The 27,957-nt window shown below is 43.4% G+C and overlaps 1 protein-coding gene across 5 annotated transcripts; it reads right to left on the bottom strand.

Moving 5' to 3' along the window:
• Positions 1-261: 261 nt before the first annotated feature.
• WEE2 (WEE2 oocyte meiosis inhibiting kinase) lies at positions 262-27,904 on the bottom strand. Of its 5 annotated transcripts, none has more exons than XM_075939935.2 (12): positions 27,878-27,904; positions 18,951-19,312; positions 16,296-16,495; positions 15,364-15,427; positions 11,038-11,210; positions 8,506-8,627; positions 6,883-7,029; positions 3,911-4,015; positions 3,461-3,546; positions 2,164-2,334; positions 1,922-2,064; positions 262-1,439 (listed from the first exon to the last, which is right to left on the bottom strand). In XM_075939935.2, the coding sequence occupies exons 2-12, from the start codon at positions 19,305-19,307 to the stop codon at positions 1,280-1,282; spliced, it is 1,728 nt and encodes a 575-aa protein (XP_075796050.2). In that variant the 5' UTR covers positions 19,308-19,312; positions 27,878-27,904; the 3' UTR covers positions 262-1,279. The 5 variants fall into 5 exon arrangements, with proteins under 5 accessions (XP_075796050.2, XP_075796071.2, XP_075796066.2 ...); XM_075939956.2 differs by lacking the exon at positions 27,878-27,904 and adding an exon at positions 27,216-27,296; XM_075939951.2 differs by lacking the exon at positions 27,878-27,904 and adding an exon at positions 19,885-19,977.
• Between the last annotated feature and the right edge of the window lie 53 nt (positions 27,905-27,957).

Genomic DNA, 27,957 nt, shown 5'->3' with positions numbered 1-27,957 from the left:
TACTTTGCTCAGTTCTGGTCTTTAAGATCACTTCCCATCTTAAACAAAATCCCACACACAGTTGCCTTGGATAAAAAGAATGGTAAAATCTTTATTTGCATGTTCCACTTTAAAAATAAAGGGAAAGTACTCCACAGCTTAAAATCTGATGCTGTCCTGCAGCTGGAAGTGAAATTAAATAAATTAAATAAGAAACAAAAACCATGTCATCAAAATAGTCAAGGGCTTAGAATCTTTTTCCAGAAATACTGCCCCAGTCATACTCTACTTGCGAGGGATTTGGGCAAGAAGATATCAGAGAAGAAACAATATCATTAAGTTATTTTACAGGGGACAGGATTTATTTTGAGTTTTAATTTTAACATTTTATATAGGCAATCCCCAAACTGAAGGATTCTAAATTATCACTTCTACCATCCCCTCTGGATTGTTGAAAGATCAATCTTGCAGACAAGCAACTGTTCCATCTAACTCTGCACAAGTGACAGAGGAAATAGACCCATCCACTGCCATCATGTTAAAAAGAGGTTGTGTCCTATGAGTTCAATACTGGGCAAAAAGGTCACATATCCAGAGATAAGGCTTCAGAAGGTGGCCTGCAGAAGCCAAAATGAAGCTTTCTAGAAAGGAAAACATTCCCTTAGATTCTGCAGGAGAGTCATTTGAAAGTAAAGACACTGTTACCTTGTGCATTCTTCCCATAGTGCAATATCACTTTGTTCATTTCACATTGATCCAAAGAATCTCAAAATTGCTGTCTTAACAAGCTTACTTCCTTAAAGCTCAAATCCCAACTTGACTGGGCTGTATCATGCTTAACTCCTGGTGGAGCAAAGGGAGTTAAGTGGGAGTAAGTGTCCTGAGCTATGGACACACTCTCCTCTTTGCACCTGCTAATGCCCCTTTCTGATGTACAAGCACTGCCAGAATATCAAGGCCATAGAAATGTCTGTCCCCTAGTTTAGCTGCATGAGATAAGTAGAAGGGAATCAATCTATTCCTTGTCTAGAATACAACCAAAACAAACATCTAGATCAGCCAGCCATTGCATCAAAAACTGGTTTAAGCCACTTAAGACTCAAGACATTGTCATTTAGATGGGTGGAGAAGGTCTCATATTTGTACACTAGTTACTTCCAGTCATGGTAGCATTAAGCTGTATGAATGATGGAGCAGGCAAGATCTATTCCGGGGAGTTTTAGCATGGCACTTTGGTCTGCAGAGGTCTTCTGCTTCCACAGGGACACTTGTCAGCTCAACAGTCTGGGTGATGGGATTTTCAGTAGCCACCCCATGTAAAGCTGAATGAGCGAGAATTCTTCCCTCCTACCAGGCGCTTGCTGCGGTTCAGTTTGGAAGAGGTTTCAGACTCTAATCTAGCACATCCCAAGGGCTGGTCCTTCCTAAAAGTCTGCGCAAGACGGGCTGCTCTCAGTTCCCTGAGAAAAACAGAAAGTAGTGAGATCTCCCTATACTCATTCCTCAGCAGCTACAGAGCTAAGTTGGTGCTTTTCAAAGCTAAACAGGCACCATCTCCCAGTTTACCTAGGAAACAATCCTAGATGGTAGCATTGCAGTACAGCTACAGAATTGAAAGAATCCATAGTGCTTCTAGTTTTAGCAATACGCTTAGTCCACTGGAACTCACAGAAAGGAAGTGAAACATGACTGCCCCCCCCCCCACAAACTTTGCATCTGTTTGCGAGTGCAGGGAGGGGCACTGAGCCATAGGTATAGTTAGGGAGGAGATACCCTCCCTGTAGCTACATGCATGGGAACTAAGTTCCCTACAGACCCCCAGATTTGCAGGGCTTTACCTGCCACCTCAAGCCAAATGTGCATGAGCAATTGGCATGCTGAGAGTCAGCTCAATGTAGTACTGTCTGAAAATGTCTCTCCTTTACACCCAATCACACCCTACCTTTCCAGCATGGCCGTCTTAAATTTCTCCACATTTAGCTGCTTCTGGAGTTGTGCAGCTCTTCCAAGAGAGGGCCGAAGAATTGGGTGTTTAGTAAGAGCTGTGGCAGATGGTCTTGCAACTGGGTCAGGGTGAATCATGAGCTAGAAGCAGCAGGGGGGAAGGAATCAAAGTTTATAGTTTTATAATAAAGTGCCAGAGCTATCCCTTTCCCCTCTGGATTGCACCCTGAAGAGCCTCACCTTAAGGAGTCCATGGAAGCCAGGTGTGAGCTGCTGGGGGATTGGCGGAAGGTTGCCCTTGCGGATGTGGTGCCACATAACATCATTGCGAGGTAGTGGTTCTGACCCTGCTGCTAGAGCAATTGTTAATGCCAGGGCAAAGATGTCTGCCTTTGGCAGGTAGCAGTATTTCTGTGAAGAGAACCAGTTACATGCACGTTTTTCCCCCACTGTTCAGTGTAGCAATATAGTCCTTCATTAAGATAAGAGTACAGGCTCAGAGATCCTTCTAGAAAAGTAGTTACCTGGCACTACCTTCACCATCCCACTCATTCTTTGCTGTTTTGACTCAAGGGACAAAATATGGTCCACTTCTACTGTGGAATTTTTAATGGCTGTGCACAGCTGGGAGTATCTTCCCAATCCTGAGGATTTCCTATCCCACATTGAGAGAAATAGCAAGATGGCAGGAGGACTCTGAACTAGCTACTCTGTGCCACTGACCTTTAAAAAAAATGGTGGCAAGTTGGGCTACTATTAGACTACCTAGCCTATCCATCTATTTGAATTCAAGCCATCACATTCCAACCTTACATCGGACACTAAAAATTCCACAAGGGAAGTCTCTTTTGGTAAAAGTGTATTTGAGCCACATATAGTCCACAGCCACTAACTTTTGCCTTTGGCATAAACCAAAATAAAGGCCACCATCCTTTCAAAGTGACAAAGCTAAAGCTAGTCTAAGAAAGGGGTTTTAGGTTGGAGAAGACCCCCACATACATATGATTTCGCTTCCTTGCCTGTTGTACAAATATTTGTCCTTGGGTTAGCAACCTTACTATGCTGTAGGAGTTATAACTGCATCAATTCAATAGTCAGGTTTCTACCCCCTTTTGCATTTAGATGAAATTTTCCTTTCCATCTCATGGACAGAGATGTAACGTGCTGGGATGTATATTTAAATATTTACACAATCACTATAGGATTGTGTTTTACAGAAAAAAAGGGAGTTCAATGGCTATTAGCCAGGATGGGCAAGGATGCCTCCCATTTGCCAGAAGTTGGCAATGGGTGACAGGTCACTTGCTGATTACTGGTTCTGTTCATTCCCTCTGGGAAACCTGGTCTTGGCCACTGTCGGAAGATAGATCTTTGGTCTGATCTAGCATGGCCAGTCTTATGTTCTTGGCTCGGGGTTCAACCATATTGAACTCTGGAAAGGAGAGGACCAAGAAGGAAATACATAAGCAGAAAGTAATAAATGAGATCCATTCCACACATACTCCTACCCTCCTCCCCCGAATAAAATCAGCTGTACCTCTTGCAGAATCTCATTGGCCAGAAAGCGACTGTCTCCCTCCTCCACTTGGGGATTAGTTATCGATGTTACATGGCCAAGGTCACCTACCAGGAAGGAGATACCAACTAGAAATCCAACAGTCAGCCCACAGATTTGCTTTCCTTGGAGACATCCTACTAGGCATACACCTTATAGGAGCTCTGAGAAGCCATAAGAGCAGGTAGGCTCAGAGAGGTATCCAAAAGTATGGATTTTAATCCAAAGTGAATAACTTTGCTGTATTTACCACTTCCCTCAGATCTAGGAAGGCTGAAACATTTCATCAAGCATCTCTCTCTGCTTTATGCCTCCATGACTGGGTTTTGCAGGTCTTACTGAGAGACATTCCTATAGTTATACAGATACTGAGTATTTAAGAGCAAGTTACATCTGAAGTCGCTAAACAGTCATGAGTCTGATTAAACTCACCGATTTTATACGCCACATTAGAAGAGAAGCCATCATCTTCACTGTCGCTCTCTTCCTGAGCAGCGGAGCCATCAGTCACCAGCTTGTGACAGATGAAAATGTTACCTACAAGACAGAATCATGTAATTAGTTGAACATTTGACCATTCATAATGACATGCTCTTGCAGGTATTCTAATGGTCTACAAATCCGAATTCTTGAAGTAGATGTGTGTGACAGGGCGCGTCCTGTGCGGAGAAGCACGCGGCACCCCGCACTCTCCAGCCAGCCAAGGGTGGGGAAGCCTCCGACAAGGAGGACATAGCTCCAGTTGCGGCAGCGGAAGGAGCTGGGCTCGGGGCACAGTGCCAGGTACAGGCTGCGCCTTGGCGCGTATGCCCGGAACGTACTGGAGCAGCCGGGGGCCGGGACATCTCCGACGGGGCTTCCCCACGGCTGAGGTCATTACCCCTCACCCCAGGGAGGCAGGGCCAGGAGGAGCAGGCCTTTCAAAAGATACCCGGAACAGGAAAGCAAGGGGAGGCGAACCCCCGGGGAGAACGCTGGAAGAACCAGGGCAAGGCGGGGTGAGAGCCAGAACCGACATGGAAGACCAGGAGGAAGTGACCGAGGACGGGGAACAAAATCCCCAAGGGTTGGTGAGTTTCAGGGAACACCCCACCAACCAGGCGACACTAGGGGGCCGCTGCCTTTAAGGGTCGTGGGTCGGGACCCGGAGTGGGGGTGGGCCCTAGTCCCCTTCCCACCTCACAGCAAGAGGCACCTCATCGACGAGGTTGAGACTAAGTGCGCTACCAGCGGAGCCACAAACTTAGCCATAAAGCGGGACTGGGGCACGGGGAACACGAGTAAGGGAAAGGTACACGGGTGGCTAACCCTGATGATGAATAGGTTGTAAGCCTGAGGGGTAGCATGACTCCTGACATTATGCTACTTTGAATTGGAGGGAAACTTATGTGGCTGCTACTCCCTGCATTACTGCTTCAAGTATATAATCTTAAACCTATACACCCCCTTGTATTCATCTTTCACTTTACTAGGAAATACTCCAATAGAATACCAATTTCCATATACTTTATCTGGATCCTCAAGGTAGACTTTCTACAGCCTCATTATCACCACCACAGTATTCAAGGCACTTGAACAGGAGTACTCTATTGAGCAACAAGTCCTCCCTCTTTTTTGGTGACCCACTTGGTCACCAATCTGAAACTTAACACTTCTCCCTTCCTTCTTTCTAACTCTGAAAACACAGAAGAGAAGAAACCTCCTGGACCATGATATCCAACTGCAAAGGAGAAGGTGGTTTCACAATTACATTTTTCAGGACAATAGCAAAAAAAATCTGACCGTGAACATCTCATAACTAGAAGCAAATCTCTAGTTAAGGCACTGAGGAGTTACTACTGTGATGGGTATCAGTGACCTGAATTTCTAGTAGCCAATGAAGCTGCAGGACCTCAGCAGAAGACAAGCCCCACAATACATTTAATTTCTTTAGAATTTAAGAGTTCTCATTTAGTCTGATTTTCCCTCCCTCTGTCCAGTTGTGGGTTGTTTTAGTCTGGAACAATGTTCAGTTTGAGTTGTAATTGGCAAGTTAGTTTTCCCCAATGAGAATTGTTGCACTTATTGGATTAGGCAGAATTCCCTCACACCTCTAACTTATGGGACAGTTGCCAGACAGGACCCTGTAGACAAAATCCCTAGCCAACAATCCAATCCTATAGCCCTTAGGAAAGCAAACAGACTGTTTACCCAAGTAAAAACTGCAGGATGATGGCAACCCACAGTTTTTACAGCCATCTTACACACAAGTTACAGATGCTTAAAGTTTGTATATTGGACACAGGCCAGTAGAGTGTTACCATCTCAGTTTACACTGTTCACACACATTTCTGAAACAAGTCAGATCAATATGTGCAAACAGACAACTTTTGCTGGCTGAATTAAGTTAGCTGTCACTTGGAGTAGCACTTTCCTACATCCCGTCACACTCCCAACTCTATCTTTTTTCCTTTTTAGCATCTGAGGAAGTGAGTTGTAGCTCACAAAAGCTTATGCACCAATACCCTAATAAATTTTAGTCTTTTAGAAAAAAAGAAAATCTGGTGGAGCTTCAGACAGACTAACAACTATCTCTGAAATATGTTTTCCCTGTTCTCTCCGGATGTTAAAGTCATTGTTTGACAGCCAACTGTACAACTTTGTACAGAGCTATGAAATTCAACTGGTCATTTTAATATTGGTTCCATTTTGATTTGTATACACTACAAGATCAGAGTATTGCACAATAATGCCGCCTTGACTATTTAAATAGAAAGGCGAGGTAAAAATATTTAAATAAATTAAATAGAGAGTTAGTGAATTTAGAGCTTTGCATTGATAGCACAGAGAGGAAACTACCTATAAGTGTCTTTTCCATGCTTATTTGAGTTTCCACTAACACCTAACTGTATATAGGAGTTCCTTCCCTAGGAAGAGTTACTGTAAGTATGTGGCTCTGTGGTCTGCAAAGAAAGGTATAACAGCATTTTCTTTTACTTTACTACAGGCATTTGTTGCTGGAGAAAGCATGGTTTGTGGAATCCAGTGATCTTACATTACATTTTGCCGATTCCCACTAAAATAAAAACAAACAAAAAAACAAAAAAAACACCATCCTATAGTGGGGCTTTTTAGAGAAATGCAATAGTATAGCAGTTGCTTCTTTCCATACCATGCACATGAAACAGGAAGAGGGCATGTCAGAGCATTCAAGTACAGTTCTAACAGCAACACAGAGCACAGCAGTGATCCAGGTCCAGACTCAGAATGATCAGTAGAATTCTCTAAGGAGTACAACTTTCTTCCCACTCCTCATGGAGCCTAGATCTGCAGCTCAAAGGAAAGTTACCATCCAGTCCATCACCACACATTACAAGCAGCATGAGGAGAGAGGTACCAGACAAGAAGAGAAAAGATGTACTTACTGGGTTTGATGTCCATGTGCACCAGGCCAGAGCTGTGTATGTACTTCAGCCCCATGGAGACTTGCAGAAGGATCTCCTTTAGCTCTGCTTCTTGGAAATAGTGCCCAGTTTTAGCATTTTCCAACAGCACATCTTGAAGGCTCCCACCTAAGGGAAATACTCAAAATTTCAATGCAAGTATGTTTTCCCTAGTGAAGTGAGATGCTTGAACTCCTTTTCAGATCGACGCCAACACCTATTAATGTCAAGTACCACATTAGGGGTAACAAACCTTGGTCAGAATAGCCAGAGTCCAGTAAAGAGACTTTACCACTGTACCACCAAGCTGGCATGACACTGCATAGGAGGTGGTTTCTCCAGCTCTTTAGACTACTTGCTATTTGGCAGGAAGGGACCTATGACTGACTATTAAGAGAGGCAGGTCAGGGAGAAAGGAAGGCTGTTTTAAAGTCAGACTTCTACAGTGTGTAGGAGGCAAGACTAATAAAACAGAGCTGCTTTATTGCTTTCCATTTAGGCCATGTCTTCATTTCCCACACCAGAGTCTGTGCTGTGAAGACTGCATCACACTCGGCTTAAGATAAGCCGACTTCAGACACGTCTTATGTGGCTGGAGTTACGTACCTTAAGCCGACCTTCTAGGTCTAGTGTCGACTTGACCCTAGATACAGTCAGTGCACCAATCATAGCATTCTCTGCAATATTTTACCTAATCTTTAATCCTTAATGTGCTGCACACATCAGACTCTGGTCATGGGTATCTTAGTAAATGATGAAAGTTGTGCTATCAAGAGTCATTTGTTACTGGAACCTAATTTTAAACTCATGACACCAACAGAAAAAGACTGCAATCCCAGACCTCACGTGCTATTAAATGGAACTGAACCAGTTGTTTGTAATACTGCTCCTCAGTGTTCAGGTACAGACTTGCCACCAATGTTCCTCTAATTTTCTCCATCCTTGTGCAGAATAAATTGTGCGAGGTGCACCAAGACATGCTGCTGGCTTTGGGCACCCGCTAATCAGCTGAGCAGCTTTTCAATCTCTCCTGGGTGGCCACTTAAGTAGGTTAGCTTACAGGGAACCCTGCTTGCTACTAACACATGACTAATGGAATGAGGTCAGGAGCAGGCTGGTTGGGCGTTCTTCCCCCTCAGGGTTTTGCCTCTGAGGCACTGCACTATTCACACAGCTAAATCAGAAGAGGAGAATTTGCCTTCCATGTACGTTCCACTTGTTTACCAGATTAGCTCCTTTTGAACTGCTGTTATTCCAGTGACAAAGACTTGGTGGTGGACTTGCAAACCATAATTGCATCAGGACTGCATTCCCCCAGGTTGGCTGTACCATAGCAGGGAGGAGAAACTTTACAAAGATTCCTAGCAATGAGCACATACCCAAAGTTCACCCATGTTATCCCACCCTGCATTTAAAGTTTATATTTAAAAGTTGTCTCTTTACCCATTGTCGATGTCGAGTTCCCCATCACATCAGCTAGCTGTTACCATCCCGGCTCAAGACAAAACATTAAGGTTAAACTTAAATGCTATAGTTTATAAACGTACATAAAACCCAACTCAAGTTGATATCCATTGCACGATGGAGCTCTCCATAGGTTCTTACCATTGCAATGTTCATTCTGAATGATCATGTGATCATCCTCTGCCCATGCAGAGTAGTAGCGCACAACATGGGGATGGTGTCCAAGCACTGCATGGGCATAGACTTCCCGCAAGGCCATTTGCCTAGAGACAGAAACAGAAGGAACACTGGTCATCCTCTAGAAATGGAGTTTCTGGGTGGGCACTGAAGCCCTAATTCAGAACCAGATCTCAACTCCCCAGTCAGGCCAGGAAGGGAAAGATGTACATTTATGCTGAAAAGACATGTTTAGCCTATTAATGCCATTCAATCAGCTCATAGTCCCATTCTGTCCTTAGGAAGGGGCATTTTCAGACTAATATGCAGCAGTTAAGATCAGGTGGAAGTAATCTGTACTAACCAAAGCCACAGCAGCCACTAATGGAGCATTGGCAGGGCATATCAGAGCTAGAGCAAGGCTGGCAGGTAGACAGCAAAGCCAAAAAACTCGCAGTAACTTCAAGGTTCTGCTTGGGGAGCTTCAGCACAACAGGGCCATGTCCACAGGATGAAGCATCTGATATTTGTTACCTTAGCTGACTATTCTATCATGCAGTGATAAGACTGGTACCACTCCACCTGCCTGCACCTAAAGCTGCAAGTACAGGACTTGGGCACATTCTTGTGAAGTTACTCCCTTCTATAGCAGGAGCCAAGACATGCCTTGTGTTTCAACAATCGCTAATAATTAAGGAAGAGTGTCATTGCCAGAACTACATAGGAAGCACCTTTTAGCCAGCACAACATGAGCAAGAGGCCCAGCTCTTCAGAGTGTATCTAATTCACATGCTGTTTCACAAAGTAGTACTTGCAACAGATACCGTGGGGTTTGCCAGATGGTTGCATGGGATTAGAGGCTACCCAGTTAGTTAAGTGGTAGATCGCTAATGTAATCCTAATTTGTAAAGGAGGTTCTAGTGTCGATCCTGGCAAGTAGAGGACTGCTAGCCTGACTTCAGCACCAGGCAGAGTGGTTTAAAACTACAGCAAAGAACAGAATTATCAGACATATAGATTAACACAATATGTTGAGGAAGAGTCAGCACTTGTTTTGTTGATGGCAATCCTGTCTTGATTTATTAGGGGTTTTTTTTGAGGGGGGAGAAGAATGTCTCAGACATGTGGGCAATGGAAATCCCATTGATACAGTGTACTTAGATTTTTCTGAAATCCTAGTCCTGGGGTAAGGAGGGAAGATACTCTTGATCAGGAACTATGTAACAGATAGGAATGAACAGACAGTTTTCACAGTGGATAGGAGTAAATAGTGGGGTCCCTCAAGGATCTGTACTGGATTAGTGCCGATCAACATTCATAAATGTTCTGGAGAAGGGGTCAACAGTGAGGTGGCAAAGGGTGGCGACAATATAGCATTCAAAGTTATTTATATCCAATCCAAAGCTAATTGTGAAAAGTTAATGGGATCACACAAAACTAGGTGACTGGGTAACAAAGTGGCAGATGACATTCAGGACCAATAAATGCAAAGAGTCAGGCACATAGGAAGACCATCCCAAATACACAAAGTAGGGTCTAAATTGGCTGGTACCACTGAAGAGAGATCTTTGGGTCATTGTGGATAGTTATCTGAAACTGTTCTATGTGCAGCAGCAGCCAAAGAAGCTAACAGAACATTAGTGACCACTAGGAAAGCGATAACAAATGCCACTATATAAATCCAATAGTATGCCCATACTTTGAATACTGCAAACTGTGCTGGTTACCCTTCCTTCTCACACAAGGATATTGGTATTGTGAAAAGTTATTAGGGATATGAAACCATTTCCATAGGAAGGGAGATTAACTAGACTGGACCATTCAGCTTAGAAATACACAACTGAGGGTTCTGAGGTAAGGGTCACCCAATGAAATTAAATAGGCCTCAGGATTTAAAACTAAGAATTACTTGACATATTATGCAGTCAGCCTGTGGAACTCAGTCACAGCATCCCCTGGCAAGTTTAACAAATTAGGTAACTTCATGGACAATAAGTCATTCAATGGCTATCAGACAAGATGGTCAGGTACACAATCTTCTGGTTATGATCTCTAAATTTCTGACTGCCAGAAACTGGGACTGGTTGACAGGACTGATCACTTGATAAGAGGAATTGAACAGGAAAGGGCAAATTTAAGTCTGTCTCTAGCCAACGTTATCAGACAGATTAACGACATGCTGGACAAGATACTGGGCTGGAGAAACCATTGGTCCCACCCAATATTACCATTATGTTTTCATGAAATCCATAAAGGTGGTAAGTCAGAAATGTAAAGAGGCCGTATGAACTATGAGCTATGAATATGAACACCCCACTGTTTTAATGTATTCCTCCTTCCAGTGCTTATTCTGGGGACTGATAATTATAAGTTTCCAAAGATATGCATCTAAGACCCTGAGACATGTATTCCTACACTATTCCCTCCTTCTCCCTCTCAAAGATAGGGCTAGCATTCCATTAACACCCCAACTGGCCATGCTTTTTTACCACAGTAGTTTCCAGATTGTACACTCACTCATCTGAGGATCCTGCCAGAGGCCTCTTCGAGCGCTTGATAGCATACACACATCCATCTAGGCGTTTGATGCACTTGTAGACAGAACCAAATTCCCCTACCCCAATTTTTTCTAACTCCAGGAATTCCTTCTTGTAGCGGGAAACCATGTTGCTCTCTCTCAAAAGAAATCTCTAGAGGATTAGACAAAGCAAAACAACATGAGAAAGAAAAATGAGACACATTGGGCACCAAGGTGCCTAGTGGGTCCTGCAAAACATATACAATCTCCCTCCAGCCCCCCTACTTTGTGTACTCTCAACCATTCAGAGACAGCGCTCCTGCCAGTATCGCTAATGGCCTCCTTCCATCATTTGTTTAAGGTTCCATGGCCATTCATGATGACCTGACAGGCCAAGCAGAAAGTAGCTAAGAATTCCCTCTCCACTGTGACTCCCTGGCATAGCAATTAGTTAATACACATCAGGAATGGAGGATGGTGGTCTAGCTAACTGGTCCCATGGCCTAGACCTCTTGGCCTACCTAAAGCTGAAGTAGCCATGACTACAGCCAAAATAACCATCCTGAATGTTGAGCAGCAGAAGAGGATAATGGTATTAGACTTCAACCATTCATTATAGCAGAGTCACACAGGAATCAGTTACAGATATTTGACTGTTCAGTGGTACAGGTATCCTTCCACCCTGTTAGCGTGTCCCTCTGGAGAAGGAACTTCTAGATGGAAGACCACTAGAGGGCCAGTCAGGACATATCAATTAACTGGACAAAGCAAATTCAGAAGCACTGGGGTAAGTGGGTAGGGTCTACCAGTCTGCAGAGTTTTAAACATTTAGAGAGGGGTTCAACATGTCCTGTTCTGGTTTAAGTCAGAAAACTAATGCAGGTTTTAAATTTAGGAGACCATTTTGGTAACTTGGCTAGCATGCACACAAGCTATGTACAAATTACTTCTTCATTGTTTTTCTATATTTGCCTATGGTAAGGGCAATACTGCAGCAGTTCAAACTGATCAATATGCTTTCAATAGTCTTTGCAGTATTTGTTGAAGCAAGTCTATGACAAGTGATTCAGTCAATGCTCGCTGTCCAAGTTGGCAGAGAATACATCTGCCCAGGCTGTTCTTCACACAAATAAGAGCCTAGGAGATCAACTGGAAAACAGTCAACCTGCATATCAGTGGTCAACATACAAGAGGAAGGTAGAAAACAGAAGGTATCTGCCAACAATGAATATCCAAGGGAGAAAGGAAAGATACAAGACAGTGAACGTGATAGCCAAGATAGTGGGGGACCAGAGAAACTGGGACATGAAATAAAGAGTAGAAGTAGTCTATATTTTTTCCCTCTCCCTAAAAGGAGACTCACATTACACATATGCAATGACTGATTGCCTCAGATGTTTGCGGAAGAGGTTCTGCAGAGATGTGCCCGCCCCCATGCACTTCAGCATAAAAAAAAAAAAATCATAGGTACCCAACTCATTACAAACTTTAAAAGCAAAAGGCTCCAAAGGCCTATAATAATTTAAAAAAAAAAGTCTTGAAAACAAACCTGGCGCCTGAATTGGTGTACATGCTCACACTTAACAGTAGGCCAAACTGTGTTACTCACCCTAAACAAGTAGTATTGTCTGACTGGTGTTGAAACAATAATTGCTAAGTGGTAAGTTAACAAGTATAGTAGCCTATAATTATACGTGGAGCCATCAAGGGTTACTGTGGTAAACACAGTATTTAGCATATTGCTGTATTTGTTCTGCTTTGCAAGACAGATTTCATAATCCAAGTAAAAAAAAAAATAAGCTGCATTACTGACCTTCACAGGTAGGGAGCACCACCTCTCCATTACTTAGCACAATGCAGCCAAAGCTAGCCTCTGAATATACCTCAGAGGGGTAGCTGTGTTAGTTCAACTTAAGCAATGAGTAGTTCTATGGCACCTTAGAGACTAACAAAAGTATAGGATCGTGAGCTTTTGTGGGTAACACTCATCTGATGAAGTGGGTTTTACCTACAAAAGCTCATGATCCTATACCTTTGTTAGTCTGAGGTGCCACAGGACTACGCTTTTATGAATATTCCTGTAACTGTATTCACTCATTGTCTGAAGTAGTACGAGACTCTAAGGTAAAGGAATAGAGGTTTCTATCCTATTTAAATGGAGATATTGAGTTTTTCCTTTAACCCTCCCTTAAATGATTCTGGCTTTGTTTGAAATTTAAAAGCAGCTCAATTGTTTGGTTAGTTGTTACATAGGGAAGAACAACGGAAGACTGTTGCAATAAATAAAAGGAAGAATATTGAGTAAATCCAAGACTAATTCAGCTGAAGTAGTGACAAGCCTTTGGTCAAGACTAGACCAGAAAATATTAACAGAATGAGGGTCAGTCTGGGTTGGTGGAAACAAGTTACGCTCCAGTGACGTCAGTAGATTCAGTTGGTATAAAGTTTGCATCTAAATGTGATTCTCTAAGTCTTCACTGTAGACTTCTGCCAGTACACTCCAACTAATATAGCTGTCCTAGCAGAAGGCCTTAGCAAGAAGCACTTATACAAGTAAAACGTGCTTATTTTGCTCCCTGGGGATGGTTTTACTAGATGGTACAGAGCACAGTTCTCCTGTTATAGCTATGTCTGCTCTTTGCCTACATGCAGAATGCTTTACTGGAATCTAGCATACAATACTGGCACAGTGCATGTTTATACTTGATAAATGATAAGGGAAGAGTTTAGAAATGAATGGGGTCTGGACTTGGTCAGCTCTGCCACCAACTCACTTCTACAGGCTGAACCTCCCAAATCTGGGCCTCTGGTCTGGCAACATCTGAGGTCTGGTAAGGCCCCAGATGTTGCTGGAACAAAGAGCCCCAAAAGCAGAAGCCAGCCAGGAGAACACAGGCTCTGCAGAGTCCTAGTTGGGTCAGAAGAGGCTAGGCAGGGGAACCCCAGCATCCGAGCCAGGCAGCATTGGGGAGCCTCCGCCCCAGTCAGGGAACCCCCCCTAGTGCCAGTGGGGGCAAGCAGCCAGAAAGCCCTTGGCAGTGGGACTGGGGAACCCCCCCACCCCATGGCAGTGGGACTGGGATGGCTGGGTAGCCTTGACCAGGAAACCCCCAGCTGTTGGGGGAAGAGACGGGACACAGCAGCCAACAGCCCTGGCCAGGAAACCTGGGCAGTGGGTCCGGGCAGCAGCTGGGGAGTTCCAGACCCAGCAGCAGGGCCAGGCTGCAACAGCAGTGCTGGAGGTGGTCAGGCAGCCTCAAGCCAGGGAACCCCAAGGAACCCTTAGAGGAAGCAGGGCTAGCAGCAGCCAGGTAGCCCTGGCTGGGGAATCGCAGGGAACTCCCAGCTCAACCGGTAGGGAGCCTCAGGCAGGCCAGCTTTAGGGGAGTAGCATCAAGGCAGGAAACCCCAGTCTTGGGCTTCCCAGGGAGAGGAGCTGCCAGCAGAGCAGCCAGCAGGGGAGCATTAACCTCCCATGGTCCAGCAAACTCTGGTCTGGGACACCTCAGGTCTCGAGGGTGCCAGACCAGGGAGGTCCAGCCTGTAGTTAGCCGCTCTGTAGCACAGTTTGACAGAACTGTATTACAGTTCAGTCGTCTTCAGACAGGTCAGTGAAATGCTGGGAGTGGCTGATATGGTATACAAGTACTATTCAAAATAGTAAAAAGAGGAGTCTTTCACGTGTGCATCATGAGCAAGTGCAAGATTCCATCATCTCCTTCAACAGGAAAGGGAGATTAAACACCTAAGCTTCATTTAGGAATGAACGACCTTATTTCAGGTTTTTGAGATGTCAGCTGCTGCAACAGAACCACCAGTCTCAATGGTTAGCACCTTCCAGTGTTAAGTTAAGAAGAAAATATTTATTCTAAGTCTACAGATAAATTATTTGGAAATGTAAAAGGCTCCATTCACATTTACTATCCTACTTCATCAATAGGATTACTCTTTCCAGACATGTTGAGACAGCAAGAGCTTGTCCATATTTACCGTAGCTACTACTCTTCCAGTAAAGAAACACATGTCAGGGCCACCAGGCAATGGCTTTAGAATGGCATGTTGGCCAGGACCAGTGAGATTCTAGGATTAGCTGTCAATGTTTCAGATAAGGCCAAATGCAAGTAAGTTACTTTCAGTCCAGTGACTTTTAGTAAACTACAGTACCACATTTAGTTCTTCCTAGATTCTTTACTAATTCAAACTCGGGTATGTTAGGAGGAAAAAAAAATGTTACTGAGTCACACAATAGCATACATTAGTACAACACTAGTACAGCTATGAGGAGTAATTTTCTCTGAACCAGGTAACCATGTGAAGACACTCACCGTGGCTGGCAGCCCCTGCTCCACCTTGCCCCGGCTTAGAGTGGGATCTTCCCTGAAATGAGATCTTTAGCCGTAGAAGTGAGCCTGGACACACACTATCATGTTGCAGCAGTCACAAGGGTTAGGTTTCACATGCTTACATATTTAAAGAGCTGTTTCAGAACACTCAAGTCTGGTAAAATATTTATATAGGTGCTTCAAGAAGATCAGTACACTGTGCATTTCAAAAAAGGCTGCAATCCTGAACTGGGAAATTCATGTTCCAGTTTAGCAAGCCTGCACATTCCAACCACCACAGACAGGGCAGTAGCTAATTTGATCGCCTGTCACCACTGCACTTTCTCTGCAGCTGTAACGAAGGTGAAAGTTGGGGAAGCACTAGGGAAGAACTGCCTCTAGGGTTTTGCCAATAGGTTTATAGAAAACCCTGCTCAGGGAATATCTAGATGCAGTTTGGGACCTTGGAAAACAAGTAGAACTTTACTATAAAACCAGGTTTTGGTATGTATTCTAGATTAGGTCCCAACCGGATATCATCTGCATTGACTTTTTGTAGGGGTCAAGGATATGCAGAAACTTGGCCATACCCATGATAAGTGGACATCTGACTAACTAAAATCATGCTGGACCATGGATATTGCCAAACCAGAGAGTACCAGACAAAGGTTCAACCTGTAGTACTTAATACAGATATTTTAAGCACAGGCTATATTACATTCTTATTCCCCATAGAAAGGAAGCCAGAGTGGTTCTTTATTCCACATGTCTGTTTTACCAGCCCCACCTCCCTGTAGTGTTTGCTCCACATGCCTGATTACATTCTGGTGAGAGCATGAAGAGAAAGATATACCAAAAGTTCTTCCATCTTTGCCTAGTTTAAAAAAATCCATTCCCTTCCCTCCCCTTCTTTGGTTTAGCAGCAGTACACTTACAGTTCCCCTCTGGCTTTCCTCTTGCTACTAGGAGGAAAGAGCATCTGTCGATATGATTCTGGTGTAAATGGGTTAATGTTGACCAGCGAAGCCTGGACAGAATCATCTGGATCAGCACCAGGAGTAAATTTCAAGTGCCGGGGACCTTTGGAGGGGAATCTTCCCATGGTTGAAGGAAAAGCAGTCTTTGTTAAAAGACTCTGGGATTTAAAAATAAAATAAAAAAGTTAGTTAAGTGTGTCTTATAGGTACTGTTTCAACAGCAACTGTTTTGTTCCGGGCACACAGTAACACTGTCAGTTTGTCCTCAGGCCTGATCCACCAAAAAGGTAGTTTTGCTATCTAGCTGCATCTTCTCTGAAAAGGCTTGGATTTCCTATAATTCTTTTCTGATTTCATGAGAAGGGGTACTGTAGAGCTATTTATGCAGCTAGAGTTGTCCAAGAAGCTCTTCTCTTCCCCACTACTGACAATCCTGTGTCCATTATTTCTATTTCATTAACCAAGACCTAGATCTATGAAGCCACAAATAGCTATATCACAGTTTAGTTAGGAAGATCATAAAGGACATCATTTTTAGTTGTCTGAGCACTGCCAGAAGACAAGTGAGTTAAAACAACTGATACTGCTCTTAGCATTTATGGTCTTTTGACATTAACAACAATACAAAACAATGGTTATGGAGTCCTCAGACATCCACCTTGAACCAGTGAGAACAGGGCAATTTCAAGTTTCAAGGCCACCATTAGATTTACACACAGTTATGCTCCATGAGCCCAATATTGTTTGGCTAACATACTTCTTCCAGAGAGGCATCACCAGTCTAGATTTGATAGCATAGGATAACTCCGCTACTTACCAGTAAGGGTGCTCAACCACTGGAAAGGGTTTGTATCTTATTTCTGGTTTATGCCTCTTTTCTAAAGAAGAGGGCCCTTTAGTATCTCCATTTTCTTTCCATGAAGATTCATTCTAGTCAAGTTACCTGCAATCTTCTCTTTGACGAGCTAGACCAGTGTTTCTCAACTTTTTTTTTTAATATAAAGTACCCCTTTTTCCTAATAATGAGTACCTCCAGTACTTACAGTTTTCAGACAATTTTTTTCCTACCACTGCATCACATTTATTTAAACAACTTAATTGTAGCCAGGCAGGCAGTGAAAATTTTTGGGTGTAAAAAGTACAAAAATAAAGCACTGTAAAACTTAAAAATTCAGTTCTTCAAATTTCAGTTGTGTTGACATATTCCCCCCCCCCCCCCAGACTTCACTCAAGTACCCCCTGAAGGTGCTCCTGCCACTGGTTGAGAAACACTGAGCTAGACAGACTAAAATCTTTAAATTTAGCCCATGAGATTTTTGCAAGGCAAAAGGCAGTAAAAGTCACTCAAGACATAAGCTCAGCACTGTCTGTTTTGTTGATATACCACATCAATTTGAGCTATAGAAAACTTGTTCAGGAAGTTCTATGAAGCACACAGTAAGGATCAAAGGGACCCACTCCAAGAAGCATCTGACTTGCGTGCAACAAATATGCTGTTATCAGTGAGCTAGAGGAAGGCAAATTAGTTTTTCAGCCTTATTCTTTTCCTAACTCCACCCCCTAAGGCCTCATGCAAAGCTAGTTTACCCTCAGAATGGTTCCTGCCCAGCCCCAGCTTTGATATACAGTTTTGTGCATAGAAGGAAATATCAGAGTAGCTGTACAGAAGAAGCCAGTTGGAAACATTTCAGATTTGAATGGAAAATGTGTTACGAAACGCTCCCTTTTTTCTGTTCAGCTCTTGCTAATAAAGAGCTCCATTTATGTCCAAAGAATGATCTGAGATCTAGGAATAAGCAATTCCGTTCAATAGCTTGTCTCCAAATACTAGGTAGATACAAATAATTGTCTGTTTTATCCTCAAAATCTATTAAGAAAAAAAGTCATCTACCTCTGTGGGTGAGAATTCTAAGCAGAGGCAACTTTTAACTACTCTAAAGAGCATCCCTTTGTACTGAGCTTAAGCTTTGTTTTAAGTGAGAGCTGCCTTAGAATCCCCTTAGTGTTAAGAGGCCAATAGTTGGCTGTGTCTACACTGGGCCACTTATTCCGGAAAAGCAGCCGCTTTTCCGGAATAAGCTGCGAGCTGTCTACACTGGCCCCTTGAATTTCCGGAAAAGCAGTGACGATTTACTGTAAGAAATCAGCTGCTTTTCCGGAAAAACTATGCTGCTCCCGCTCGGGCAAAAGTCCTTTTTCCGGAAGACTGTTCCAGAAAAGGGCCAGTGTAGACAGCACAGTAGTCTTTTCCGCAAAAAAGCCCTGATCGCGAAAATGACAATCGGGGTTTTTTTCCGGAAAAGCGCGTCTACATTGGCCACGGATGCTTTTCCGGAAAAGCATCCTGCCAATGTAGACACTCTTTTTCCGGAAATACTTATAACGGAAAACTGTTCCGGAAATACTTTTAACGGAAAAAGGTGCCAGTGTAGACACAGCCGTTATGTCTAGAGTTTGCGGGAAACAAACCAGTAGTGTGGAAGAGGAGAGACCCAATAAGGGGACAGCCAAACAAGCCCATTTCACTCAGTAAGTAGTAGCCCCTACTGCTCACCTGTCTAATAGAATACAAAATACATACATTTACCATTAGCTGTAAAGACATTTCCTTACCTTGGGGGTGTGTGGGGTGTCACACAGCTGCAGTTTTCTCCAGGTGACATAATGCAGTGGAGTCCCAGGACACTCCCAGGCAGGGCTAGCATTCCCTCTGAAGGATGAAGCAGAGTCCACAGTGGGACTCACCCATGCTTTAGTCTGAGTCAGAGAGACATCGCCTACTTTTCTCTTTGGGGTTACTGTAAGAGAACTGTTAATTCTCCAACTCTGAAAATCACTGCTCTTCAGGGGGCTTGAATCCTGGGGATCCTCTTCTTGTATACTACTGTACTCTTCCATCTCATTCTCTTCACCACAGCTGGAAAAATCCAGTCTCTGGATAAGTTCGTCACTCTTGTCCCAGTCGTTCATTGTAGCTAAAAAGACGCAGGTGGAATACAATTGACACCAGCATATTGTTTTCAATCAGTAAAGGGAGTTACTGATTGTAAAGTAACCACCCTATTGTCTTCCTAAAAGATTCATTATTTTAGATAACAATATCAAATTTCTAGCCCTAACTTCACACATACAGGACTTTGGATTGATCATAGCTCTCATTGGACTAAGCTACATAAGGAGAAACCAACTACAATTACCAAAACACACACCCACACCCACACCCACACCCCCCCCCCCCCCCAACAAAACACATTGAAAAAAAAAAACAGACTTTAGTTCAATTTTGGTAAAATAAATCCTGACCCTAACCTCATTTGTGTAAATCAGGAACAACCCATAGGAGATGTTTTGATGTTAAGCCTTGCATAAATAAGATTAGGATGAAGCATAAAGGGTATCCCCCTTCACCAAAAAGGGTTACTAAATAGGTCATCTGCTTCCCACAACAGATACACAAATCACATTATACTACTTGATAAACCAGAAATAGTGATTCCCTCTAGCTCCTTTGTACTGCATCTCTAAGAGAAAGTACTATGTTACATACAGTTGTAAAAGCAGGCAACACTCAAACAGCCACCAAATATTTTCTAGCAAAGCCCATTCTTAGTGAGAAATTACCAACTACTATGGCTCCCACAGCATTTATAGCCACCAGCCTGCAGCTGTACCATTGTTAATAGATGACAATTGGAGCTCAGCATCACCTGTTTACAATCACTGGGGCCTGGGCCTGCTCCTATTGACCTCAAAGGCAATTCCATTTTGTCACAGATTTAAAAGGAAGTACAGCAAAACCCATTGTTTAAAAGCAGCCAGGAGGGGCCAACAACCCTTTCCTACATATCTTCTCCACACTTCCTAATTCTTGTCCCTCACTCAGTTTCCCAGAGCTTAATGAAGAGGGTTCCTTTCCTGAAAGCTTGTCTATTTTATTTTGCATTAGTCTGACAAGATAGGCAGCCCTTATCTTTGTCAATAATTGGTCAAGAGCTAAGTCCCATTTTTAAGGTTCCCATTTAGACTCACTGGCTGCGTCTAGACTGGCAAGTTTTTCCGCAAAAGTGGCCGTTTTTGCGCAAAAACTTGCCAGCTGTCTACACTGGCCACTTGATTTTGCGCAAAAACACTGACATTCTACTGTCCGAAATCAGTGCTTCTTGCGCAAATGCTTTGACGTTCCCGTTCGGGCAAAAGCCCTTTTCCGGAAATGTTTTTGCACAAGAGGACCAGTGTAGACAGCTAAAAACTGTTTTACGCAAAAAAGCCCCGATGGCGAAAATGGCGATTGGGGCTTTCTTGCGCAAAACCGCGTCTAGATTGGCATGGACGCTTTTCCGCAAAAAGTGCTTTTGCGGAAAAGCGTCCATGCCAATCTAGACGCTCTTTTCCGCAAATGCTTTTAACGGAAAAAACTTTTCCGTTAAAAGCATTTGCGGAAAATCATGCCAGTCTAGACGTAGCCACTGAGTGCATTGTTTTGGGCAAGTTGCTGCAACCCAGGTGGAGAGATTCAATAGCCTTATTTAGAATGTGTTAGGTCTCAAAGGTAAGTGGGAGGAGAGAGAGAACAAGACTGTACACTGGCCTCTGCAAGGTCAAGGAAAAGATTCACAACTCTAGCTTCTAAGGTTGCCAGGTGTCTGGTTTTGAACCAGACAGTCCAGTATTTGAGCTTTCTGTTCGGGAAACAAATCGAGAAAATATAAATGTCCAGTATTTTCTAAATAAGATGTAATGTAGATTGTGATGTACTGTCAAGTGTGTCCAGTATTTTTGTTGAAACCATCTTGCAACCCTACCAGCTTCCAAGTGCTTGAGTAGTTAAAGATAAAAGAACCTTGTTAAGTCTGTGAATGTACTGCGTGAGATCTTCCACCCAAGACAGGAGTGGTTCATCTCTCACACAGGAGCGGGACAATGAGTCTTCTCTTTGCGGCTGTCCTTAGAAACCAAGGATTTTGTGTGCCATTGTGAAGTGCATGTGTTTGAAGGGGAATATAGAATTTGAATGAACTGGGAACTAGACTACAATAGCCTTTTTTCCCCCTCAGTGCTGGGGAAAGCTGCCAGAATGGCAGGCATGAGAAAGGAAAATTCTCTAGCAAGAGAACAGGTACAGCTTTGGCACAAGCAGTGCATGTGTTCCCAAACTGGAGAACCCACCAAGGGGGCTTAAAGAGGCCATCTATAAGAGTGAGGGGAGTACACTTGAGGATCATGCAGTCCTAGCAATCTGAGCTGACCACTGATAAAAGGGGAGACAATTTAGGTTTTTGTAGCAGTGATTAAAAACACTAGCAACTCATAGTACTGAATGTGGGCCTCTAAAGAGCTAACAGACTATTTTTTACCATCATGTCTGTCTAGGAGACTGTGAACTGTCCTCCTGGATGTGGACTTTGCCGCAGTTATCTATGCTGTTATTTCTAGATTATTGCAATGATCTCTACATGCGGTTACTCCTGAAACCATTCAGAGACTGAGGCTGGTGCAAAACACAGGAGTACATTTGTTGAATGAAGCATTTTGCTAGGAGCCCATAACACCGGTGTTCCAGAATAGTCTTTGGGGGGAGTTTAAGGTGTTGGTTATCGCTGATATAGTCATAAATGGCCTGGGTCTGGCCTACCTGAAGGACCACCTCTTTCTCAGGTCCCAACTATAGTGAGTTAGGGTCTGGAGCTGTATCCTTCACAAACTGGGCAGCTAACAGGGTCTTCTTTGTAATGGCTCTCAAACTATCACCTCTGCAAAGTCTGAAATAACTTAGATTTAATGACTTGTGGGCACATTCTCAAAGACACTCATTTGGGAAGGGTTTTAGAGAAGGCCAAGGATATGCTTCCCACAAGGGTGAAAGGCTGGAATGGAGGGCTACGTCTAGACTACATCCCTTTGTCGTAAAAGGGATGTAAATTAGACGTATCGCAATTGCTAATGAAGCGGGGATTTAAATCTCCCCCGCTTCGTTAGCATACAAATGGCTGCTGCTTTTTTTCCCGCACGGAGCTTTGTCGGAAAAAAGCGCCAGTCTAGACGCTGATCTTGTGGAAAATAAAGCCTTTTCTGAAAGATCCCTTATCTTTCTATGAAATAAGGGATAAGGGATCTTTCAGAAAAGGCTTTATTTTCCACAAGATCAGAGTCTAGACTGGCGCTTTTTTCTGACAAAGCTCCGTGCGGGAAAAAAAGCGGCAGCCATTTTTATGCTAACAAAGCGGGGGAGATTTAAATCCCCGCTTCATTAGCAATTGCGATACGTCTAATTTACATCCCTTTTACAAAAAAGGGATGTAGTCTAGACGTGACCGAGATGTCTAGCGGGCTGTGTTTTTGTGAAATGACTACTTCAATGATGCAGGGGAGGGGAGATTTCAATGCGTTATTAATGATGTGTTAGGGTGACTAGAACTTGGGCCAGAATCTTTTACTTTAAATCTAAGTGAATTAATTTACAGTCATTATTAACTAGCTTTGAACTAATGACTTGGAGTGAAAAACCTAATCTCCCCATTTTCAGTCCCCTGACTCCCAAACCACCCTACCCTTATCATAAAGGGCTTTACTGAATAAAACTGTATAAAGGGGATACCTGGCATGTAACTGGAAAAAAGGGGAGGAGGGGCGGATTTGGGGCTGCTTTTTGTTTCTTTTTAACTATATAAAGAACGTATAAAAAGACGTTTTCCCTTGCTTGTGGTATATTAGAAATATCAAGTCTTGACTTCCTGTTTTGCTGGAGAACTCTTTGGGGTACTGTAGAACTCGCTAAGGCTATCTTTGCACAATGGGGGTTGGAAAAACTACACTGCGTCCAGAGAACGCGTCTGCTCTTCTGCTTTTTTTTTTTTTTTTTTTTTTTTTTTTTTTGCAGAAGAGCCCACGCGCTCTTTTGGAAGCCATGTCTTCCTCCTTCCATGAGGAAGAAGGGCTCTTCCAAAAGAGGAAGCTTTTCTGAAATTTGGCCCAGTGTAGATGGGCCAAATTTTGGAAAAGCCTCTTCCAAAAAAAACTATTGGAAAACGGTATGCAAATTGGGGAGTGCAATTTGCATGCCTTTTTCCGATAAATCAATGTAGTCTAGACATAGATTAAGAGTTTTATCAGCCTTCAATTAGACATACAGGGATATTTGAATCTATTTCAAACAACACTTTTTGCCCAACTGCTTTTCAATTATTTGAATTAAATATGTGTTAGCAGAAACAACATAGAAGATAAATTCTCTCCTGGCATAATTCCCTTCGTTACAAGTCACTCAAGCAGAGAATTTGGCCTTGAGTTTAAAAATGTATGGATTTCTGAAAATTGCTTCAGCTGCTTTTAATGTACTCAGGTTTCTGTTTCTTAAAAAATTATAATTCCCTCTAGTCCTGGAAAGAACTTTTCCAACAAAAAACAGAACTCAGTATTTGATATTTCTAATATGAAAAAAAATTAAATAATTGTTCAGACTTTTCCCGGGTCCAGTAAAAACTTCATCATGTGCTTAATTTTAAGTATGTAAGTAGTCCTGTTGCAGTCAAAGGAACCACTTGGAAAGTAAAGCTAATTATGTGTATAAATATATGAAGGATTAGCCTCTTTTTATGCTTCATTCAGTAGCAAAACAAGCCACGTTTTTCCCTTTACAAGTCACCTGTAACAGAAAATGCCATGGAATAAATACTACATGCTGCAGCAATGTATAGCATTGCTAAGTAAACTTGCGTATAGGTTTTGTAAAACAAACAGTGCACCTTCACAGTATTGAATCTACCTGATCTGAAGTTCATAGCAGCTGGCTTCCACTTGACCAGTTTGAAAAATCAGTCACTTTTGATATCTAACAGTCACAAGCTTTTGAATGGTATATTGCATATCCAGAGCAACTCAACAGGAAAACAAGTTAGGCCATTAAGATTTTTATTACAATACCTGATTCTTTTTAATTTGGGCTGCTTAACTGAGTAATCCAATTAATCAGAAAGTCTCCAAGGAAACTGATTAAGCCTAATGCTATTTCATTACAATGATAGCTGCTTAATGAGGATGGCAATTACACTCAACTTTGTTGCCTTCAGATTGCCTTGGTGGATCTTAGATTTTTGTATTTTTGTATTTTGTATCCTGATTCTGTTTGCTCCTCTGAAAACAGCTTTCTGTCCCTCTGTAGGGGTGCGTCTAGACTGGCAAGATTTTGCACAAAAGCGGCTGCACGGGCCGCGAGAATTTGTGCAAGAACACTGACTTTGTAATGTAAAAAATTAGTGCTTCTTGCGCATATACTTTGGTGCTCTCACTCAGACATAAGCCCTCTTGCACAAGAATACTTGCGCAAGAGGGCCAGTGTAGACAGGAACGTTAATTTCTTGTGCAAGAAAGCCCAATGGCTAAAATGGCCATCGGAGCTTTCTTGCGCAAGAGAGCATCTACACTGGCACAGATGCTTTTGCGCAAAAGTAAATCTTTTCCATTAAAAGTATTTGCGCAAAATCATGCCAGTCTAGACACAGCCATAGTGTAGTAAATGCAGTCATCTTCACTGCCTCCCTCAATGGTGAGCTTGCAACTTCCATGCCAACTATTCCCGATAAGCATCTCATAAGATATTGAAATTAAGCAGGCAACAGGTTCTGCTTCTACCCTAGTGCAACAGACATTGTCTTTGCTCAGTTTTATGGGCTGATTTAGTATGACATGCTCAGCAAAGTTCTACAGCTCCCCAGACAGTAGCATTTCGTCTGAAAAGATTCTACTGTTAGTTGGGAATTCTGCCTAATTGGGATGAAAGAACATCCACCAGGGCCTCTAGATTCTTCTATATAATGGTTATAAAGACAGTGAGTATAATATTGCACAGGAAGATTAAGTGATTTTTTTTCCAAGAAACACAGAGGCTATGTCCACACTCGCGGCTTCTTGCGCGAGAAATATGCAAATGAGGCTAAGCGTGGAATATTACCAAGCCTCATTTAGATACCTAATGAGCCACCATTTTTGCAGAAGAGGCTCTTGCGCCAGAAGGGGCTGTCTACACTGCCCCTTATTGCACAAGAAAATCCCTCTTGCGCAATGCCGTTACACCAATTATTTTCAGGAATAACGGCATTGCGCAAGAAGGGGTTTCTTGCACAAGAAGGGGCAGTGTAGACAGCTCCTTCTGGCGCAAGAGCCTCTTCTGCAAAAATGGTGGCTCATTAGGTATGCAAACGAGGCTCAGCAATATTCCATACTTAGCCTCATTTGTATATTTCTCACACAAGAAGCCTCAAGTGTAGACATAGACTCTTCTAAGTTCCCAAAAAGACTCAGAAGTAGAACCAGAAATTTTGGAATTTTGGACCTCTGGGTGTTGTGTAACCCACACACCTTCTGGGGGCAGTGCATTGTCCCATTTAGTGGCACTGAAACCACTTACAGAGAAAATAATGAGTCTGCTCTACTACTTTAACTGAGAACCTTAACTTAGCTCATGCTGTAGAGGCTCATGTACTAAGCTCCAGAGTCTGTCAGTATTACACTTGCATTCATTAGTTACATCTATTCTGATTACCTTTGTATCTGTGTGTGTGGATAGATAGAGTTAACAGTACTCAACTCTATGCATAACACAGAAGTATCAAGGCAAAGCTGCAAGGAAACTACATCCTTAAAATTAATTCAGGAGGAGTTCATATTGACTTCAATGGGGGCTCAGTGTTGATGTAATGGGGTGCCCAGATACATCTGTTTTCAGGTTCTAAATTAGTCCCCAGGGCCTAAATTAGCACAGACAATATAGCACAAAAATACTGCAGCAAATGACAGTCAAATGTTTGGATCAGTGGCACAGATATTTGTTTTTTTCCCCAAAATATCAAAATAATTTAATAATCTAATCTAGCTATACTATCTACAGTGCATACCATGAACAGTTAACAAATCCTGGCACAGTATAAATAACCATATTTTTAATGATCTGACTGCACATCCGACTAGGCCAGTTGAGTTTAACAGGGATGATGAAACTGAAACTTTAGGTTCCAGTTGTGAGGATACTGATTTGCCTAAATACAAGCCACTTGACAGCCTGCAGTTTCTCCACACTTGGGCTGTGTCTACACTGATGCGATCTTGCGTAAAAGAGACCGCTCTTGCGCAAAAACTTGCTACCTGTCTACACTGGCCACGTGTTCTTGCGCAAGTAAACTGACATTCTAATGTATGAAATCAGGGCTTCTTGCGCCAGAACTCTGACGCTCCCGCTCAGGAATAAGCCCTTTTGCGCAACTGTTCTTGCGCAAGAGGCCAGTGTAGACAGGCAACATGAATTTCTTGCTCAAGAAAGCCCTATGGTTAAAATGGCCATCAGAGCTTTCTTGTGCAAGAGAGCATCTACACTGGCATGGATGCTCTTGCGCAAAAGCACATCTCTTGCACAAAAGCACACACCGGTGTAGATGCTCTCTTCTGGAAGAATTTTTGCAGAAGAACTCTTCCGCAGAAGAGTTTTTGCATGAGAACGCACCAGTGTAGACGTAGCCTTGCAGTATAGTAACACATCTGAGTTGTGGCCTCAGCTGCATGCATTAGTAAATGAACAATGTAGACTGAATTCCCCTTAACAAAGTGACTTTAATCTGTGAGAGAAGAGAATGAGAATTGCTTTTTCTTCCCAGAGGGAACTGATGTACTTCTATGTTTAAGTAAATGGCACTTAATAAAATAGGTATGAATATAAACATACCAAAAAAGCAATACAATAAAAATATTCTATCCTATGATGGTAGCATCATACCACACTACTGCATTTACTTTTTAATAAAACCCTGTATGTCTAATCTATCCAGGGCAGCGGTTATCAACCTTTTTACATTTGCAGACCTCTAAAAAATATCAAATGGAGGTGCGGACCCCTTTGGCAATCTTAGGCCCAAGAACGGCCATTCTGAGTCAGACCAAAAGTCCATCCAGCCCAGTGTTCTGTCAGGTACCCTGAAAGGGAATGAACAGAACAGGTCACCATCAAGTGATCCCTCCCCTGTCACTCTGACAAACAGGGGCTAGAGACATCATTCCTGCCCATCCCATTGCCAATGCACAGGCATCCTCTGCAGACCGCCAGGAATGCACAGGCACAAGCTGAAAACCACTTGATTTAGGGGGCCGAGTCCTGTAAATTGCACTGCACAGAGGGACCCCTCCGCTTCAGCCCACCTAGGCAAAGCAGTTTCCAGGGTCAGGACCCGTGGTGCTGAAGGGCCGATGCTTGTCCTCCTGTCACCCGCGCCTCGCTAAGCTTGGGAGAAGTCACCTGGCCACGAGCAGCCCCCTCCTCCCAGGCTTGCCAGGTGAGAGAGTCAGACCAGCCGGGGGTGCAAGACCAGTCGGAGCAAAGAGGACGGCGGGAGGGGGGGGGTGGGGGGAGGGGTCCCTAAGCCTCCCTCGCTGCAGGGAGCAGGCGGCTGCTGGGCGCGCTCTGCGGGCCTCTGCCCCGCTGCGATTCCAAGCAGCGCCACCTCCCCCCCCGGGCCCGGCAGCGCCCTGACACGTGACTGGCTGCGAACGGCGCCTACCTGCCCGCCCGGCGGGGCCGCCCAAGCGGCGAGATGGAGCGTTTTCACAGCCCGGAAGCCCCGCCCCCCCGGCGGCGAAG

This window comes from Pelodiscus sinensis, chromosome 1 (genome assembly GCF_052426305.1).
Source record: "Pelodiscus sinensis isolate ZL-2025 chromosome 1, ASM5242630v1, whole genome shotgun sequence".
NCBI lineage: Eukaryota > Metazoa > Chordata > Testudines > Trionychidae > Pelodiscus > Pelodiscus sinensis.
The sequence above is the reverse complement of the archived record's forward strand: the minus strand, read 5'-3'. Positions and strand labels throughout refer to the sequence as shown.

Excerpts from the sequence above, each read along its gene's own strand:
- WEE2 (XM_075939935.2), bottom strand. The coding sequence starts at position 19,307 with ATGAACGACTGGGACAAGAGTGACGAACTTATCCAGAGACTGGATTTT. Across the intron at positions 11,211-15,363 it reads AGCAGGGGCTGCCAGCCACG|AGATTTCTTTTGAGAGAGAG; the intron begins GTGAGTGTCTTC and ends CTAATCCTCTAG. Across the intron at positions 7,030-8,505 it reads TCAGAATGAACATTGCAATG|GTGGGAGCCTTCAAGATGTG; the intron begins GTAAGAACCTAT and ends TATTTCCCTTAG.